The following is a 19,792-nucleotide window of genomic DNA, read 5'->3' on the forward strand; positions in this document are numbered from 1 at the left end:
ATTTCAGCTGCTGTTTGCTAGGAGAAATATTTAAGTCATATGCATAAAACATAGGCACATCTCAGATATTCTTTGTTTCTTTCAAATGGTTTTCCCCCCCAAGGAAACTTTTTTTTTTTTTTTTTTTTTTTTTAACAATTGAAGCCCAAAGTCTGAACTATTACCTTCCCACAGGCCTTGATGATGGCAAAAGCGATAGGAAAAGGGTCACGGCTAGGTAAAGGACTTGCAAGCACATTTGTTTGTGAGTTGAGGTTTGTAATAGGAAAAGCACGTTGCTGATCCAAGTTTTATTTTCATTATCTTGCATGCTCCCCACAGGAAGGCTTGATGAAAATACATTTAGGACAAAGACTTGTGTCTCTTTCAGCTGGATGTTATATAATTAATCCAAACTGTGGTGACTTTAAATGATAAACTTTTATTCTGAATATACTGTTTTTGCACAAGATTTAACACAACATTTTCTGGGATTATAAATATTTTTATAACAGTATTATACAAATTTTTACAAAATGTGTTTTATCAGGCTAGTTAATTTCCACAAAAGTGTCAAGAGAACATAATAAAGGGGAGAAAAGATCTTTTGTTCACAGAGCCAATTGGCCTTTCGCATGGATGCACACTGAGCATTTCAATAAAAGTATCCTAAACGCACGATCCAACAATCATACAGCACAACAAAAAAGACAGCTTTGTCAGGCCACGCGGTAAACTCAACCGGCATCTATACAAGACAGTATCCCATTAGTCTCCGTGGAATTTCTTTGAGTTAACTATGTGAACTAGAAGTAAGGTAGATGAAACTATTGGTAAGCGTTATCTGAGTCTTTGAAATTCTGGAATTTATTCAACACTAGATACTTATGTTGTATTGATTTGCTGTTTACAGAAAGGTACACGGAATATTAGCAATATTAACATTCGGCTAATGGGAAAACAACCAAGTTCTAGATAACGATGAGATATTTTCAGCTGCGGGCACGTGAACTCATTCTATTCTACACTTAAAAAAGTCACAATGTCCGTTTTGTTTCACAAGGTCAAGCTGTCTACCTCTAGATTTCTTAGTGTCAGCTAACGATCAATGGAATAGTTTAGAGTTTTAAATTAAGACATAGAATTTAAGCTTTGGTGGAGAGAAAGGTTAAAATGAGATGTAAAATAGAAGAGAGCATCAAATAAGCAAGTAACACTTGGGTTGCAAAGGTCACTTAAAAGGGATACTGCCTATTTGAACCCAGTAAGGCCAGTTTTAAAGTTAATAAAAGGAATATTATAGGAAAACTTACAAATGGCAGCAACACTGTTTTGTTTTTTTTCCAAGTTAAGCAGTAACGCCTCAAGCATTAGAAACATGAAAAAAGATCATACTAAAATCTTATAGGCCCAGGACCTAAAAATCTCTTCAATCAAACTTGCTAACTATGTCATGTTAAAAACCTGTTACAAATATGGACCACGATTGGTGTTTGGCAGTAATGCTGGTTGTTCAAATGAAGAAAATATAAAGAAACCATTAATGCAAAAATCATTCCTGTTACTCAACACCAACGTAAGACTTACTTTGATTTTGTTTTAATGGCAAACTACATGAAACTGGATGAGTAGAGCCAAAATTAAATAAACCTAAGAGTCTAAAAGCTTTTTTTCTTGATCTCTTATATTGGTTAGTCTTTGAAAACCAGTATTTATAACAGGCTATTTAAGTTCTGGATGACAATTAGAACTCACAGAAAAATCCTAAATTAAATATAACAGTGTGATGGAATGAGTGTTACTGTCTTTGAAAAAATGCTAAACGTATGAAGGCCAGTATTAGGCATGAGAACAATTTTTAGTCAGAAAGCACGTTCTTACCCAATTTATCACCATGTATGTGGGTCTCATAATATAGGTTTGTTTTATAACAGAAAAAAAAAAAAAGGATCATAGCAAGACTCGTGCACGTAAATATATTTTGATGGCAAATGGAATCAATAGGACCCTGCCAAGAGATGCCAAGGTTAACTGTGATGGAGGCAACAATAATGCAGTTGATGAAAACATACTATTTCAGTGACATTAGCCATGAAAAAATATTTAATAGATTTGAAGGATAATTTTAAGGTAGTTTGTTGTATGCTGGAAGCAATTCAGTTGTTTTAATGTGCATCATATATACACACGAACTAACATAATTTGATATTTTGATATCCCCTTCCCAACACTTTCATGACCTAAAATAGTCTAGCAAAAGTTAACAAGAAGTTTTAAATATTTAATTAACAAACAACATGATTTAAACATAGTGTTACTAGAGTGAGAAGTTCCGTATTTTTTTAAATCACTTTGGTGTTTTCTAAAATGTCAATACCAGTTACAAATGAGACTACAAAATCACAACAATGAGATAGAAATGGTAACTGATGTCAACTCCTAGAACAATAGCTGGCAAAGTGATTCCATTCCCGTCCCCCCCATTTATAAATAAAAAATAGTTTAAATAAGGAAATATACACAAATGGTACCTAGGGTATACTGGTGGTGAGAGGGAATGACAAATGTATGCAGAGCTAAAAACAAAACAAATGTCTTTTAAGCTATGCTAAAGACGTGGTTATGTCTTTGATATGCAGAGCATATTAAAGCATGCTGGATAATGTTAATAAGATTTTGACTTAAAAATGACGTATAAGAAAATTTCCAGCATATACACACACCAGAATTTGGCATGTTCAAAATAAGAACAAATGCATTTTGCCATAAAAAATATCTGCACACTTCTAGCCTTCGGCAGAATTGCTCACTTTAACTAGAATTACACATTCATTGGTTTTACCCTTTCTTCAAACACTGTTGACTCTTGAAAATTATTTTGAAAAGCATAAATAATAATCTACCATATTACTCTATAATGAAATATTTGATTTACTATACTAATCATTTTCACCAATGAGGCTGTATAAAAACAATTTTGATTATTCACAATCAAGTATTCATGTGTATACAGATTCAAGGTTTCCTATTTGTTCAGATTGTTATAAAACCCTCAGCAAACTGCATGGAAATTTTGGTCAAGTGATCATACCGCTTAAAATGGAGGGACAAAAGCAGCAGCAGCAGAAATGTTTGGATTTTATGCGCTACTATTCAAACGAACAAAGAGGAAACCTAGTATGAATCTTCATTGAGAACATATATGTACTCTTCAAAAAATAAATGTGTCAAATCTGATTTATGTACTTAAAATATCTGTACATAGGTTTTCAGGCAAAAGCACGAGTCTGTATAAAATCCATTAATTCCCATTTCACCATTTCCCTAACCCAATCATTCGGCATTGACATTGCACAGTATATTCAGAGTAATTGAACGACATTTGTAAAGATGACTTAAGTGCATTCCACTGCAAGGTTCAGAGTCTTACATAACAATAATGTCACTCAGTTAACTTTTCAAAGGACTATACTCTACAGTAAGAGAAAAACAAAAACCGAAAGTTAAAATAGCAGCAGCATCATGCAAAATACCCTTGGTAACCAAAGTTCATTTATCACGAGAAAAAACGTTTTCCCCTCCCCCCAACAAGTTTCTCTTAGAGCTTTTTGAAATATCTGGCTAGCACTACATAACTTTACTGTGAACAAAAGAAACATTACATCGAAGCATTTATTAAGGGCTTACATTTATGAGGAGATAGGTAACATATTCAAATTGCACCTTCAAGCACCTTTAGTTTAATAGTTTCTTAGTTATTGTTTTCAAACACCAATTCATTCTCTCAGCTAAACTTAATTGGTCATCATTTGTGTTACATTTTTGGCAGAGAAGCCATTCTTCATAAGGCATTTTATTTATGGCAAATTTTTTTTTGTAGAAAATTAGCCATTATTTCTATTTCAACAGATTACACCAATCTCTCTGTTTTGTTTTGTTTTTTTCAATAACCATTACTCAAAGCAGGAAATAATTTTTAACAGAAGAATACGTGAAGGCAAAAATAACTCCATTTTTTCCTCTACAGATTTTCTTGGTAAAAGAACGAGAATTGCAGCAGGTCAAAATTCCATGTCAAGGTCAAGACAATTTGTATGATTCATAAACAGTATGGGGAGCCCTTTTACATGTAATCACCAACAATGCAACGACAAACTCTCAAATCTTCCAATAGAGCATGTATAGAATTTTGCTTTGATGTTATACATAGATGATGCAGCATTCACACAAGTTCAAGGATCTGATACCCTGACATGCAGCCAGTGGGTGTCATATGAGTCTGCGCCTTACATTTATGCCATGGTATGGGCCCAGCTAGTGTTCTGCTGATTCCACAGTTGACCCTATTTTAATGCGACCAAGGGCTCATGTTTTGGCAGGGTCTGGAGTTTAATTATGCAGATTTAGTTTTAGAAGGTCACAACTGGCAGTGTCTGCTGCCAGATAAAAGCCAAAGTAGTACAAACTGGACGCCAATGATGGACCACAGGGAGGGATTCAATCCAGAAACACCACCACAGTCAGTATAATCCTCCTGTTGGAAAGAAAAGGAAAAAGAAAAATCCTGAGGAAATACTCAGTATGAATCTTTTGGAGCACCCACGTATAGTCCACTTCTGAACTCACCTTACAAAAGTGCTTTAGTTTGAATCCAAATAAATTACATTACCCTAAAGTTTATAGTTCAACGTTCTGAACAAAGCAATTTCTCTAGTACTGTTTCAAGAATGCCTTACATTTTGAGTTGCAGATTCTGATGATTAAGAAAGAAAACACATTAACAAAAAACGCTGTTTAGAGTAATAAACTAGTTGCAAAAAAAAGGACAAAAAACAAAACAAAAACTTCCATAGTACCAGATATTCTTCTTATATATTCATGAACATAAGTAAAAATAAAATTTACTAGCAGATTTTATAATTCCCAAGAATTATGATTTTAGCAATGAGGCTCAATAAGGCAAAGTTTGGGACAGGTAAAATCAATTTAAGAAACACACTTCTCTATTTTCCATATCCCTTATATCCAATTTCAAAGGTGAACATACCATACTGCACATGTAGCATCGGGACCTTCACCAAAATTAAAAATAATAATGTATTTGAACCACACCTGAAAGGACACTCTAAGAACATATTCAAAATAAAGAGCTAAGCTAGCAAGAGATGCTTGTCTAGTTTCCAGAACCATGAAATACCAGCAATTGACATTTGCATGCCCCATGGTCTAGTGATGGCTCATGAAGTCATTAAGTTCCCTACTATTGGAAAAATTATCCTTTATTTTTTATTCCTAGGTTCTGTATTCTGTAACTTTTTCTACATCCTTAATTCCCTTTAATTATTGAATTTCATAAAAGATGATTAGGAGAGGGGTGCCTGTATGGTTCAGTCAGTTAAGCATCTGACTCTTGATTTCAACTCAGGTCATGATCTCATGGTTGGTGGGATCGAGACCCACCTCCACAGCATGGAGCTTGCTTGGGATTCTCTTTGTCCCATTCTTTCTGCCATCCCCCGCATGCCTGCATTCTTTCTCCTCTCAAAATAAATAAATTTAAAAAAAAAAGATGTTTAGGAAAGTAATTAGATAGGATTTTTTTCTTACAGCCTTCACTATGCCAAGGTGCATCTTCCAATAATCAAAAGAATAGGCTACGTGAGTAAAGAACTGAGTAAAATGTTCAGAATAATTTCACAGAGACTCTGAGCTGGTTTGGCTTGTTTTCCTCACTAAGGTTTAATACAGTACTTGCCACCCAATAAATAAAATTTCTTTGAGTTGCATTTTCAGGCAGAATGCTTTTTCTGTTTGTTAAAGAGATGTCTAAAAGAAACAAAATCCATTATGAAAAATTTATTTTTCATAATCAACTAAATATAAGGCAAAACATAAAATAATGATCAATTCTTGGCCCTCATTGTACTTGACTTGTCAGGAGCATTTGGCAATGTAGAATATTCTCCCCTTGCAGTATTTTCTCATGTATATTTGCCTAACGCTTTTGGTTTCTCCCAAACTTGTTGGGGGTTCATCTTGCTCTCTTTGGCTCAACATGCCTCTCTTCATGCTCTCTACGTGACAGACTTTTCCAGGGGTTCTTTTTATTTACACTTTCTTCCTAGGTAATGTAATCTGGTCCTATAGCTTTAAATTCCACACATCTGTTAATAACTTCTACTTTTATCCTTTTTAATAGGAAATGATTTTTGCTTTTTTGTGTTTTCATTTTTTTCTTTAAAGTATGAGTTTTAGTTTAAATGGACAAATAAAATTGTAAGATATTTCAAGTGTACATTTAGGTGATCTGATATACCTAGACATTGTGAAAAGATAACCCCTTCCCCCATTAAATAACATTTCCATTATCCACATATTTATCATTTTCCCCCTTTGGTGACAATATTTAATTTCATGGCGTTATCAACTGTAAGTCATCACATTTTATTAGATCCTCAGAGTGTATTCATAGTATAGCTGAAAGTTTGTACCCTTTTACCAAACTCTCCCTATCTCCCCTTAGGTACTGGCAGTTACTTTTCTACTCTTTGTTTCTATGAATTTGATTAAAAAAAATTTTTAACATTTATTTATTGTTGAGAGAGAGAGAGCAAGAGAGAGCATGAGCACGGGAGGGGCAGAGAGAGAGACACACAGAATCCGAAGCAGGCTCCAGGCTCCAAGCTGTCAGCCCCGAGCCCGACACGGGGTTCGAACTCATAAACCATGCGATCATGGCCTGAGCCGAAGTCAAGACGCTCAACTGACTGAGCCACCCAGGTGCCCCTATGATTTGATTTTTTAAAAATAGAATCCATATATAAGTAATGTCATGCAATATTTGTCTTTATCTAGCTTGTTTCATGTAGCATAATGCCCTCAAGGTCCAACCATGTTGTCACAAACGGCTGGCTGTCCTATATATCTATCTATATAACACTTCTATATCCATTCATCTGTTGATGGACACTTAGGTTGTTTCTATATCTTGGCTATTGAAAAAATGTCTCAGTCAACATAGGAGGGCTTATGACTTTTTCTGGAAAAAAAATTTTAATGTTTGCTTCTGAGAGAGAGTGCAAGTGGGGGAGGGGCAGAGAGTGAGAGAGACACAGATCTGAAGCAGGCTCCAAGCTGTCAGCACAGAGCCCAATGTGGGTCTAAACCCAGGAACTGTGAGATCATGACTTGAGCTGAAGTTGGATGCTTAACCGACTGAGCCACCCAGGGGTCCCTATGTCTTTTCTAATTAGTGTTTTCGTTTTCTTCAACTCTAAGTGAATACTTAGAGTTGCTGATTCATACAGTTGTATTTCTAATTTTTTGAGGAACCTCCATACCAGTTTTCATAGTGGTCCCTCACACAGGATTCCCATTTTCCACATCCTTGCCATAATGGTGATCTCTTGTCTTTTTGATAATAGCCATTCTAGCATGTGTGAGGTGATACCTCATTGAAGTTTAGATTTGCACGTATCTCCTAAGTGATGCTGAGCCTCTTTCACGTATAGACATAAGATGGATATACTGCAGGTTCAGTTCCAATTGTAGATATCGAATAAAGTGAATATCTCAATAAAGCTACTCAAATGATTTTTTTGGTTTCCCAGTGCATATAAAAGTTATGTTTATACTATAGTGTAGTCTCTTAAGTGTACAATAGCCCTGTGTCTAAAAAAGTACATACCTTAATTTAAAAAATACTTTGGTGCTAAAAAATGCTAATCATCATCTGAGCTTTCAGGGAGTCATAATTCTGCCCCCCCCCCCCCCCGCCACTGCCCCGGTCAAGGGTCTTGCCACGATTGATGATGGCTGCTGACTGATGAGGGTGGTAGTTGCTGAATAGCTATTGCAATTTCTTAAAATAAGACAACAAAAAGTTTGCTGCATTGATGGATGCTTCCTTTCAAGAACAATTTCCCTACAGTCTGGGATGCTGTTTGGTAGTATTGTGCCCACAATAGAACTTCTTTCAAAATTAAAGTCAATCCTCTCAAATCCTGTTGATGCATGATCAACTAAGTTTACGTAGCATTCCGACTCCTCTGTTGTCATTTCAAAAATAGCCACAGAATCTTCACCACGAGTACAACATTCTATTTCCAGAAACTACTTTGGTTCATCCATAAGAATTAAACCTTCATTCATTCAAGTTTTTAAAAAAATTTCTTTAAATTCAAGTTATTTACCATACAGTGTTGTCGTGGTTTCAGGTATAGAACACAGTGATTCATCACTTCCTTGTAACACACAGTGCTCATCCCAACAAGTGCCCTCATTAATGCCCATCACCCATTTAGCACATTCCCCCAACCCCCGCCTCTCTCCAGCAACACTCAGTTTCTTCTCTGTATTTAAGAGTCTCTTATGGTTTGCCTCCCTGTCTTTATCGTATTTTTCTCCCCTTCCCCTATGTTCATCTGTTGTGTTTCTTAAATTCCACCTGAGTGAAATCATATGATAGCCGTGTTTCTCTGACTTATTTCACTAATCATAAGATGCTCTAATTCCATCCACGTTATTGCAAATGGCAAGATTTCATTCTTTTTGTTCTCCAAGTGGTATTCCATTGTGTGTGTATGCATATATATGTGTGTGTGTGTATATGTATATATATGCCACATCTTCTCCATCCATTCAAGTTTTATCATGAGATTGCAGCAATCCAATTACATCTTCAGCCTCCACTTGTAATTCTAGTTTTCTTGTTGTTTCTACCCCATCTGCACTTACTTCCTCTACGGCATTCTTGAACCACTCAAAGTCATCTATGAGGGTTCAAATCAACTTCTTCTAAACTTGTTCATGTTGATATTTTGGCTTCTCCCTTGAATTGTGAATGTTCTTCATAACATCTAGAATGGTGAATCCTTTCCAGAAAGTTTTCAATAAAGTTTGCCCAGATCCATTAGAGGAGTATCTGTGACAGCTATAGGCTTACAAAATGTGTATTTCCTAAATAACAAGACTTGGACAAGTGGAAATTACTCCTTGATCCATGGGCTGCAGAATGATGTGTTAGCAGGCATGAACACAACATGTATCTCACTATACATCTCTGTCATAGCTCTTGGGTGACCAGGTGCATTCTCAGTAAGTAGTCACATTTTGAAAGGATTTTTTTCCCCGCAGTAATAGGTCTCAACAGTGGACTTCAAATATTCAGTAAACCATGTTGTAAACAGATGTGTTGTCATCCAAGCTTTGTTGTCCATTGATAGAGAACACAGGCAAAGTAAATCAAGCCTAATTCTTAAGAACCCTAGGATTTTCAGAAGGGTCAATGAGCAGTGACTTCACCTTCAAGCCACCAGCTCATTAGCCCCTAACAAGAGATACAGTCTATCGTTTGAAGATAGGTGTTGACTTCTAGTCTGTAGCTATGAAGGATTTAGATGGCATCTTGTTTCAATAGAAGGCTATTTCTTCTACATTGAAAATCTCTCACTTACTGTAGCCATTTTCATTAATTACCTACTTAGATCTTCTGGATAGCTTGCTGTTTTACCTTATACTGTTATGTTATGGAGCTGGCTTCTTCACTTCAATCTCTTGAACTAACCTCTGCTAGCTTCAAACTTTTCTTTGGCTGCTTCCTCCTCTCTCCCAGCTTTCACAGAAAGGAAGAAAATCAGGGCCTTGATGTGGATTTGGCTTCAGCTTAGGTAATGTTGTGGTTAGATTGATCTCCTATGCAGACCCCTAAAACTTTGCCTTTTTTTTTTTAACCATTTGTGTGTTCACTGAAATAGCACTTTTACTTTTAATTTCCTTTAAGAACTTTTCCTTTACATCCACGACTTGACCAAATGTTTTGCACAAGAGGCCTAGCATTCAGCCTTTGGCCTTTGACATAGCTTCCTCGCTACCTTTTAAGGTAAGAGACATGTGACTCTTCCTTTCACTTGAACACTTAGTGACCAGTGTAGGGTTACTAAGTGGCCTCCTTTCAAGATCATTTTGTCTCAGGAAATAGCAAAGCCCAAGGAGAGAAAAGGAGCTGGGGAAATGGCTGGTCGGTAGAGCTTTCTGAACACAAATAACATTTCTTAAGTATGTTGTCTTAAATGGGTGTGGTTTGTGGTGCCCCCAAACAATTAGAATGGTACTATCAAAAACACTGTGAAAACCGTATGTGACACAAAGACACCAGTGAGCAAATGCTGTTGGAAAAATGGCACAAATACATTTGCTTGAGGCAGGGTTGCCACAAACCTTCACTTTGTTAAAAAAAAAAAAAATGCAGTATCTGTAAAGTGCAATAAAAGCAAAGCACAGTAAAATAAGGTGTGCTTGGACCTGTTTCCCATTCATAGGAATTTGGGAAAAATTCTACTCAGATTCTCTGTCAACTCTTTAATCAGATTTCTTTGATATTATCTGACTTGATTTCTTTATATATTTGGGATACTGGTCGCTTATCAGATACATAATTTGCAAACAGTTCCTCCCATTTTGTGTATCGCCTTTCAAGTTTATTGGTTTCCTTTGCTGTGCAGAAACTTTTAATTTTGATGTAGTCCCATGTTGATTTTTGCTTTTCTTGCCTTTGCTGTTGGGATCAAATTTAAAAAAAAAAAAAGAAAAGAAATAGTTGTCAAAACCGATGTCAACAAGATTGCTTCCTAGGTTTTCTTCTGGGAGTTTTATGGTTTCAGGTCTTACATTCAAGTAGTTAATCCATTTTCAGTTGACTTTTGTTTACAGTGTAAGATAGTGGTCCATTTTTATTCTTTTGTGTGTGGGCTTTCAGTTTTCCCAGTACTTTTTTTTTTTTTTTTTTTTTTTTAATTTTTAGAGAGAGGGAGTGTGAACAGGGGAGAACTGCAGAGGGGGAACGAGAGAGAATCTAAAGCAGACTTCATGCCCAATGCAGGGCTGGCTCCCATGACCCTGGGATAATGACCTGAGCTGAAATCAGGAGTCAGATGCTCAACCTACTGAGCTACCCTGGTGCCCCATCAGCACTATGTAATGAAGAGACTGTTCTTTCCCATTATACATTCTTGGCTCCTTTGTCGTAAGTTAATGGAACATACATACGTGGGTTTACTCCCGGGCTGTTTTGTTACATTGATCTGTGTGTCTGTGTGTGCCAGTACCATGCTGTTTTGATTAATGTATTTGTATAATATAGTTTCATATCAAGAAGTGTGATGTCTCCAGCTTTGTTCTTCTTTCTCAAGGTTGCTTTGCCTGTTACAGTTTTGTGGTTTCATACATATGTTAGAATCATTTGTTGTATTTCAGTGAAAAATGTCATTGAAATTCTGATAGGAATTGCAATGAATCTGTAGATTGCTTTGTATGGTATGCATATTTTAACAATATTCTTTTTTAAAATATTTATTTATTTTTGAGACAGAAACAGAGCATGAGTGGGAGAGGGGCAGAGAGAGGGAGTCACAGAAACTGAAGCAGGGTCCAGGCTCTGAGCTGTCAGCACAGAGCCTAACGTGGGGCTTGAACCCACCAACAGTGAGATCATGACCTGAGCCAAAGTCAGATGCCCAACTGACTGAGCCACCCAGGCGACCCCATTTTAACAATATTCTAATTCATGAGAACTAGTATCTTTCCCTTTATTTTTCAAGTTCTTTTATGTTATAGTTTTTAGTGTTTACCCCCTTGGTTAAATTTACTAAGTATTTGATTTTTTGGCAAAATTATAAATGAAATTATTTTAACAACTTCTGCTAGTGTATAAAATAGACATTTTTTACATTTTTTTAATCTTGCAATTTTACTAAATTTATTTGAATAAGTGGATTTCTTAGGGTTTTCTCTTTACAATATCATACCATCTGCAAATAGAGATAATTTTTTCTTTTGCAGTTTGGATGCCTATTATTTTTCTTGCGTATTTGCTCTGCCTAGAACTTACAGTACTACGTTACAGAAAGTGGCAAGAATGGGCATCCTTGTCTTATTCATGGCATTAGAGGAGAAGCTGTTAGTTTCTGGTACTTGGCTGTTAGCTTCTTCTAATTTTACCATTGTGGATGATAGCTGTGAGCCTTTATTTTGTTGAAGTACAGATCTTATATACCAACTTTGTTAAGGGTTTTTAATCATGGCGGATGTTAAATTTTGCAAGTGCTTTGTCTGCATTTATTGAGATCATACGATTTTCTTTTCCCCTTTACTTTATTAATGTGGTTCACACTGGTTCATTTGTGAATGTGAAACTGTCCTTGCATCCCACTTAATCATGGTATATGGTTTAGTGTTGTTGGATTCAGCTTGCTAACATTTTCTTGAGGATTTTTGCATCTAGGTTCTTCAAAGATACTAGCCTGTAACTTTATTCTTGCAGTGTTCTTGTCTGGCTTTGGTATTATGGTAAGGCTGGCTTTGTCAAATGAGCTTGAAAGTGTTCCCTCTTGCTATATTTTTGGAAGAGTTTGAGAGGGATTGGTATTAATTCTTCTTTGAATGTTTCATTTAACTCACCAGTGAAGCCATCTGGTCTTTGGCTTCTGATTGTTGGGAGGTTTTTGATAGCTGATTCGATCTGCTTACTAGTAATGGATATGTTCAGATTTTCTATTTCTTCATGAATCACTCTTGATAGGCTCCATATTTTTTAAGAATTTATCAATTTCTTCTAGAGTTCCCAATTTTTGCCATGTATTGTTTATATAGTAGTTTCTTATCATCTTCTATATTTTGTGATAATAATTTTAATGTCTTTTTTTCATTCCTAGTTTTATTTTAATCCTCTTTTCCTTGGTAAGTCTAATTAAAGTTTTTTCTTTTCAAAAAAAAAAAAACAGTTCTTAATTGCAATGTATTGTATTGTCTTTTTGGTTTCTATTTCACTTATTTCTGCCATGATTTTTGTTATTTCCTACCTCCTAGCATTAGGCTTCATTTGCTATTAATCCTTGAGGTGTAAATTTATTTAAGATGTTTGTCTATTCTTAATATAGGTGTTTATCACTATAAACTTTCCTCTTAGAACTGCTTTGCTGCTTGCCAATAGTTTTGGTTCAGTGTATTTCCATCTTCATTTGTCTCGTGTGTGTGCGTGTGTGTGTGTGTGTAATTTCCCTTAGGATTTCTTCTTTGACCCATGACTGTTGAGTGGTGTATTGTTTAATCTCCACATATTTGTGAATTGTACAGTTTTCTTTATATTGTTGAGATCTAGTTTGATACAACTGTGGCCAGAGAAGATGTTTGCTAGGATTTTAATCTTCTCAAATTTATTAAGGCTTTTTTGGTGATTTAACATATGTTCTATCCTGGAAGATGTTCCATGTTCATTTCAGAACAAAGTGTAGAATGCTGCTTTTGGATAGAATGTTCTGTAAGTGTCACTTAAATCCATGTGATCTAATGGGTTATTTAATTCCAGTGTTTGCTTATTCATTTTCTGTCTGGATGATCTAGCCATTGAAGAAAGTGGGCGACTGAAGTCTCCTGTTTAGTATTATTACTATTACTATATTGCTGCCTACTTCTCCTGTTAGGTCTGTTAATATTTGCCATACTATCTTTAAGCCCCTTTATATCAGGTGCATAAATATTTCTAAATGTTATATCCACTTTTGACTGAACCCTTTATCAATATATAATGATTATGTCTCTTAGTACAGTTTTTGTCTTGAGGTCTTTTGTGTCCAGGTATAGCTACCCCAGCTTTCTTTTGATTTCCATTTGCGTGGAATATATTTTTGTATCCATTTACTTTCACATACTTTAAGGTGTGTGTCCTTAAAGCTGAAGTGTGCGGTTTTGATTTGTTTTCCCTAATGACTAGTAATGTTGAACATCTTTTCATGTAGCTGTTGGCCATTTTGATGTCATCTTTGAAAACATGTCTATTTAGTTTTCCTGCCCATTTTTTAATTGTTTTTTTTTTTTTAAACTTTAATGAGTTCTTCAAATATTCTGGATATTAACTCCTTTTCCTATAAATGGCTTGCATTTTTTCCCCCATTCTGTAGGTTGCCTTTTCATTTGGTTGTTTCTTTGTGGAGAAGCATTCAAAGTTGCCATAGTCCCATTTGTTGATTTCTGCTTTGGTTTTTTTGTGCTTTTGGTATTGTATCCAAAAATCATTGACAGGACCAATGTCAAGGAACTTCTTTACTACTTTGTCTTCTAGTATGTTTTTAGTATCAGGTCTTATATTAAAGTCTTTGATCTTTTCTGAGTTAATTTTTGTGAGTGGTATAAGATAGGGGCCCATTTTCATTGCCCTGCATGTGTTCACTTTTCCCAGACCATTTGCTGGTGACTATCCTTTCCCAATGGGGTGTTCTTGGCTTTTGTGCTGAATATTAGTTGACCATATACATGTGAGGGTTTCCTTCTGGGCTCTCTTCTATTCCACTAGCCTATGTGTCTATTTTTGTGCCAGTACTATACTGTTTTGATTACTATAGGTTTATAGTATAATCTAAAATCCAGAAATCTGATACCTGCAGCTTTTTTCTTTTTCCTCAGGACTATTATGGTATTTTGAATCTTTTGTGGGTCCATATGAATTTTAGAATTATTTTTTTCTATTGCTGTGAATGCTGTTGGCATTTTGATGGGGGCTACATTGAATCCATAGCTGTCTTTGGGTGGTACGGACATTTTACAATATTAATATCTATTTATGCTTGTGTTCTTTTTTCAGCAAAGTCTTGTAGTTTTCACTGTGCAGCTCTTTCACTTCCTGGAAGTTACTCCTAAATACTTTGGTTTGGATGCTGTTGTGAATGGGATAGTTTATTTCTTTTTCAGATGTTTTATTATTAGTGTATAGAAATGCAACTGATACTTGTATGTTGATTTTGTATCCTGCAACTTTACTGAAATTATGGATTGCTGCCAACAGTCTTTTGAGGGAGTCTTTGGGTTTTTCTGTATACAGAACCATCTTTTCTGTCAATACTGGCAGCTTTACTTCTTCCTTCCCTATTTGGACCCCTGTTATTTCTTTGTCTCACCTAAAATTCGAGCTAGGGCTTCCACACTATGTTGAATGAGAGCAGTGCTCATCTCTGATCTGAGAGTTAAAGCTCCACATTTTCTTCCACTGAGTATAATGTTAGCTGTGTGTTCGTCATATATGGCCTTTATTAGGTTGAAGTATGTTCCTCTATACCCCATCTGACCAAGGTTTTTATCATGAAATGATGTATTTTGTCAAAGGGTCTTTTTTAAATCTATTTATGTCATTTTTATCTCTTATGTTATTACTGTGATTTATTACATTCAGTTCTTTGACTTTTTTGTACTTTTTAATATTTTCTCTTTATTGAAGTTCTTATTTAGCTTTTGCATTTTCCTCCTGACTTTGGTGAGCATCTTTATGACCATTATTTTGAACTCCTTTAGGGCTGTTGGTGGAGTTTCATCTTGTTGTTTTTAAAAGTTTTCTGTTTTCTGTATCTTCGTTTTCCTGGACTCTGTGTTGGTTTCTGTGCATTTGAAAAAACACACCACGATTCACAGGCTTGAAGTGGCTCCCAATAAGTGGGGGGTGTGCCTTTAACTGTCTGTGTCCCATTGGGGATGATCTCATTCAGCACCTGGATGTAGGCTGATTGGAGGCAGAACCCTGAGGCAATAGTTTTTGAGGTATGTAAATAGACCCACCCCTTTTAGGGTATGACTAAGAGAAGAACATTTTAGTTGGCCTTCACTGTGCCGAACCCTGGGGGAATTTACAGTTGAGAACTGTGTATTTGCCACTGTCCCCCAATACCCAAGAAGATCAGCTCTACTGGCCACCATGGCCAAGTGATAAAGGGAGGTGTTTTTTGGGCAGCAGTCTTAAAAGCCAAATGCTAAATGGATCCACAAGCTCCTTCGGAGACAGACCAGTGACTTGGAGTATGTCACAGGGTCAAAGTGGAGGCATGGCCCACTGCCTTCCTCTGTCTCTAAGGAGGCCTGCAGTCAGCCTCTAAATGTGTGCTAAATCAGAGAAAGACTGGGCATAGGGCATTGATGTTTGGTCCATCTTCTCTAAGCCTTGGAAGGAAAGCTACAGTGAGTCCTCGGGAGCCTGTTGACAATTGTTTCTTTGCTATGGTCTTGTCCCCCTATTAGACTTTCAGAGATAGTTATTGGGGACACTGTACTTTGCATGGAAGTCTTAAAATTCCACTACTTGGTATTCAGACCAAACCCTTCATTCCTCAAGGAAGAGCTAAGAGTTAAAAATTCCCTCCTGATTACACGCTGCTATGCCAGAGGTAGGGATTATGGGGATAGTGTGTCTTAGCACTTCCTACCTGTTTCAATGTGGTTGTTTTCTCATTCACTCAATACGTATGGGTCATTCACCTCGTTTCTCCATTTTTTTTTTCCAGAGGAAAGTGCTTTGTTTATAGTTACAGGTTTAGCGGGTCTGTGATATAGAGTGAGTTTGGCACTCCCATGTCACCATCTTGGACCAGAACTGCAAAAACTCACACTTTGTATCTTCAGACCTGAATTCTCTTGTGACCTCTGCAGGGATTGAGCTCTGCCGCCTCTCCTCTCTGATGCCTCAGAAAGGCCCCAAATTTGCCCAAAGACACTATTTTTTCTGAACGATACTTCTAGGAGAAGTGGATCAGGGCAAAGACAAGTCATCTGTGATCCCTCCCCGCCCCTCGTTTTCAAATGTAATCCACCAGCACATCCTCTTAACTTTAGCTTCCAAATAGATCTACAAACTTACCACTTCTCACTATCTCATGTCTTAGTCACCATCGCTTCTGGCCTAGACTCCTTCAAAAGCTGCCTCTCGTGTCTCATGGCTTCTACTCTTGCTTTTTCACAAATTTTTTTAACCCAAAAACAGTCTCCTTAAAAGCATAGGTCAAAAATTTTATCCCTCTCAGAACAAAACCCAAATGGCTTAGCACGGCCTACAAAGCCTTATGTAGTCCAGAGCTTGGCGGCTTCTCTGTCTTCTAGTATTCCTCTCCCCACCCCTACAACTCACTCGGCTCCAATAACACTGTCTGTCTCTGCAACAGGTCAAGGTGTGTACTGTTCCAGGGCCTTCACACTTGGTCTTCTCTTGGTTCTAATAGTTTTCCCTTTAGGTTGGGTAACCACATAAAGAAACAGGATGCTCACTTACATTTGAACTCCAGATTAAAACAGTATTTTTTAGTATAAATATATCTCCAATATCTCACACCCAGAAGAATGGTCTAATACACAGGTTGTATGGTACTACTTGATAAATGAATAGTAGGTAGTCAATAAAGCAGCACAGGTACAGCCTAGTTAGAAACACTGCAAACATAAAATAGTAATGTAAAGGCTTGGCTCTTGGCCAGCTGCTAATTATGTGTTAATGTGATGGAATGGAAAATCAGTATACAAACAAGACCCAGTCATGTAGTAAGGATATGTTTTGTCAAAGAAATTCTGGTTAACATAAAACAAATGTGTTACGAAAAGAAAAAAAAAATATCTCTACTTCTGATCCATTGTTTTTATGTTTATATTTCTAGTGTTTTTAAAATTTATTTGTTCAGTTGTGTTTCCTGTATGTGATGATGCCTGTTGCAGTCAGGGAGGGGGTAGGTGAGATAAGTTATTTGGAGTCCCTCAAGTCTGCAAGTTGATTTCACACAAAAAAATCTGCCTCTTCAGTTTGCTGTCATCTTTTCTCATGTGTTTTGCATGGACAACTACATACACCAAGACTTGAAATTATTCTATGAGATAAGAGATACATTCTAAATCACAAATGCACAGATGTGGGAGAAACATTAGCATTTTCTCCACCTTAAAGATAGACCAAAAATCCCACTACCATTATAAGCAAGTAAATCAGTCTGATTTTTAAAGATGGGTACTTTGTTTCAGTTTAACACACTCAGGTAGAAAAATGATACAGTGCTAATGCTATATGTACTTGTTTTTAAAATTTGGTAATTTTTTCAATTTTCTTCTAGAGACTTCTCTCAAAAGACTCCTAATAAACATATCAGCAGAGAATTCCTTTTTCATTACTCATTAAAAGAAACAACACCTAAATTGTACTTATATGCATATGACTTTGCCCCAAGGCTCTCTAAGACCATGCATGCTAGTGGCTAAAATATTTTCAATTTTCTCTTGTGAAGCATGTAACTTGCCCTTTCTTTCCCCAACCAGAATCACCACGGTGACTAATGGCACATAGTAAGAGCTCAATATTTTCTGAATTATAGTCATTATGTTCAAAAGGCAAATCGCTGGTGAAGACACGCACCAAATAATGGCTGACTTTTTAATTTAAACTGCTCTATAGTTAAGTCACCTACAGCGGCTTCAAAGAAAATGTATTTTTAAAATTATTGAGGTAGATGGAACTACACAGTGTAAGACTTTTAATAGGAATAAGTTCTCTAACAAACAGTTTGTTCTCCTACACTGCACCATAACACAGTAACCACACTAACTCATGAAGTAGGTAGTATGTGTTCAACTACACAAATGCATGTGTGTATTGTCTACATACACATACCTACACATTCATTTTTCACGTACCCAGTAATCTGCTTTCATAAATTAGGTTTGCAGTTTGCATAAAATAATGAACTTTATCGATGATACATATTATCGGCTGGCTTGCTTTGATAAACCGTGGCTTTATTTTTCTTTTGTTCTTTACCACTTAAATTGCCCCAAAGCTCTTGTCAAAAGGTCTCACTTGGACCCTTGGGTTTTAAAATTGATACTCTTTTTGGATTGCACAGGATACAAGAGTCCTATCTTTAGACAGTCATTCTATAAATGCTTAGATACCATCCATTAGAAGATGTCAGAGATGACACCAGCATCCCGGCTTTCCTGTGAGCAGAAACTAACCCACCACACATTCCTGGGTAGCTAGACTAGCACTGAAGCTTAGACTTTGACCTCTATTGGTCTTCAGTGTGAGGAACCACGGCCAATTATCCTCAGTATTTTTTGGTAATATTTGTATTATTTCTTCAACTCTGTATTGTTTCAGAGAAAATGATACTTCTTTTGATATTATCATATCAACACATTGCATAGACGAGATTCACTGTTCAGTACTGATAACTGTGTTTCTAAATACTTAAGTCTTATTAATGTAAAGTATATGCCCTCTACATCATCTTCTCAGGACTATTCATTATATATTCCTCAAGGACACAATAATATTAGGAAATCCCTGGTGTGTTCTTTTCATCTTTCAAAAATTATTTCATTAAGATGTACTGATCCCATCCAGCTGAATCTACAATGCTATTTATTTTCTTGGTAAAGTTATAGTTATGGTGAGAAAGACAAATATCAAAGAAAAATTCAATCATATTTTTGAGGGGAGAGTCTTAGAAGAAAAAAAGTAAATTCATTCTTACCTATAGATTTTTAAGGTAAAGGTAAAAATCTTTTACCTCCCAAGGGAGCTGACCTATAGTTTTGTAGCCTGTAAATCTTACCTAAAAATTCTATGACTGAGAAGTAAACTTCTGAATCAAAGGTGAAAACAGAGTAAATATTTATACTATTCCTCACCTAGAGAATATAATGTGATAATTTTTTACCCTTATGTTTTACTTTCATTTCTATTATCACAAATAGAGACAGGTATAAAAAAGACAACATGGACCTATGATTTCACTACACTTTTCATATGTAAATCGTATAATCACAAAACATTACTTCAGAGAGCTACCTCTCTATCAATTGAAAACACAGGTTCATGCAGAGGGATCATTTCATTTTGGTTTCTTTCACTTGGAATCCTGTGCCATGAAGACTGTTATGTTATTAGCCCAGGAAAAAAACTAGCTTTCTGAGACTCCCTCTGATATTCCACTTTTCTCCCCCTCTGATGAGCACACAG

At 36.2% G+C, this 19,792-nt stretch overlaps 1 protein-coding gene across 7 annotated transcripts in view; it reads right to left on the bottom strand.

Annotated features, from left to right (window-relative positions):
- Positions 1 to 401: 401 nt before the first annotated feature.
- Positions 402 to 19,792, bottom strand: part of CACNA2D1 (calcium voltage-gated channel auxiliary subunit alpha2delta 1) — a 498,274-nt gene continuing 478,883 nt past the window's right edge. For all 7 annotated transcript variants that reach the window (XM_053897405.1, XM_053897403.1, XM_053897402.1 and 4 more), the window contains one exon: positions 402 to 4,513. In XM_053897405.1, coding sequence (XP_053753380.1) covers positions 4,397 to 4,513 — 117 coding nt within the window. In that variant the 3' untranslated portion in view covers positions 402 to 4,396. The remainder of the gene's footprint in view (positions 4,514 to 19,792) is intronic.

Source organism: Panthera pardus, unplaced genomic scaffold (genome assembly GCF_024362965.1).
Source record: "Panthera pardus isolate Hobbes unplaced genomic scaffold, ASM2436296v1 HiC_scaffold_8, whole genome shotgun sequence".
In the NCBI taxonomy this organism is placed as follows: Eukaryota; Metazoa; Chordata; class Mammalia; order Carnivora; family Felidae; genus Panthera; species Panthera pardus.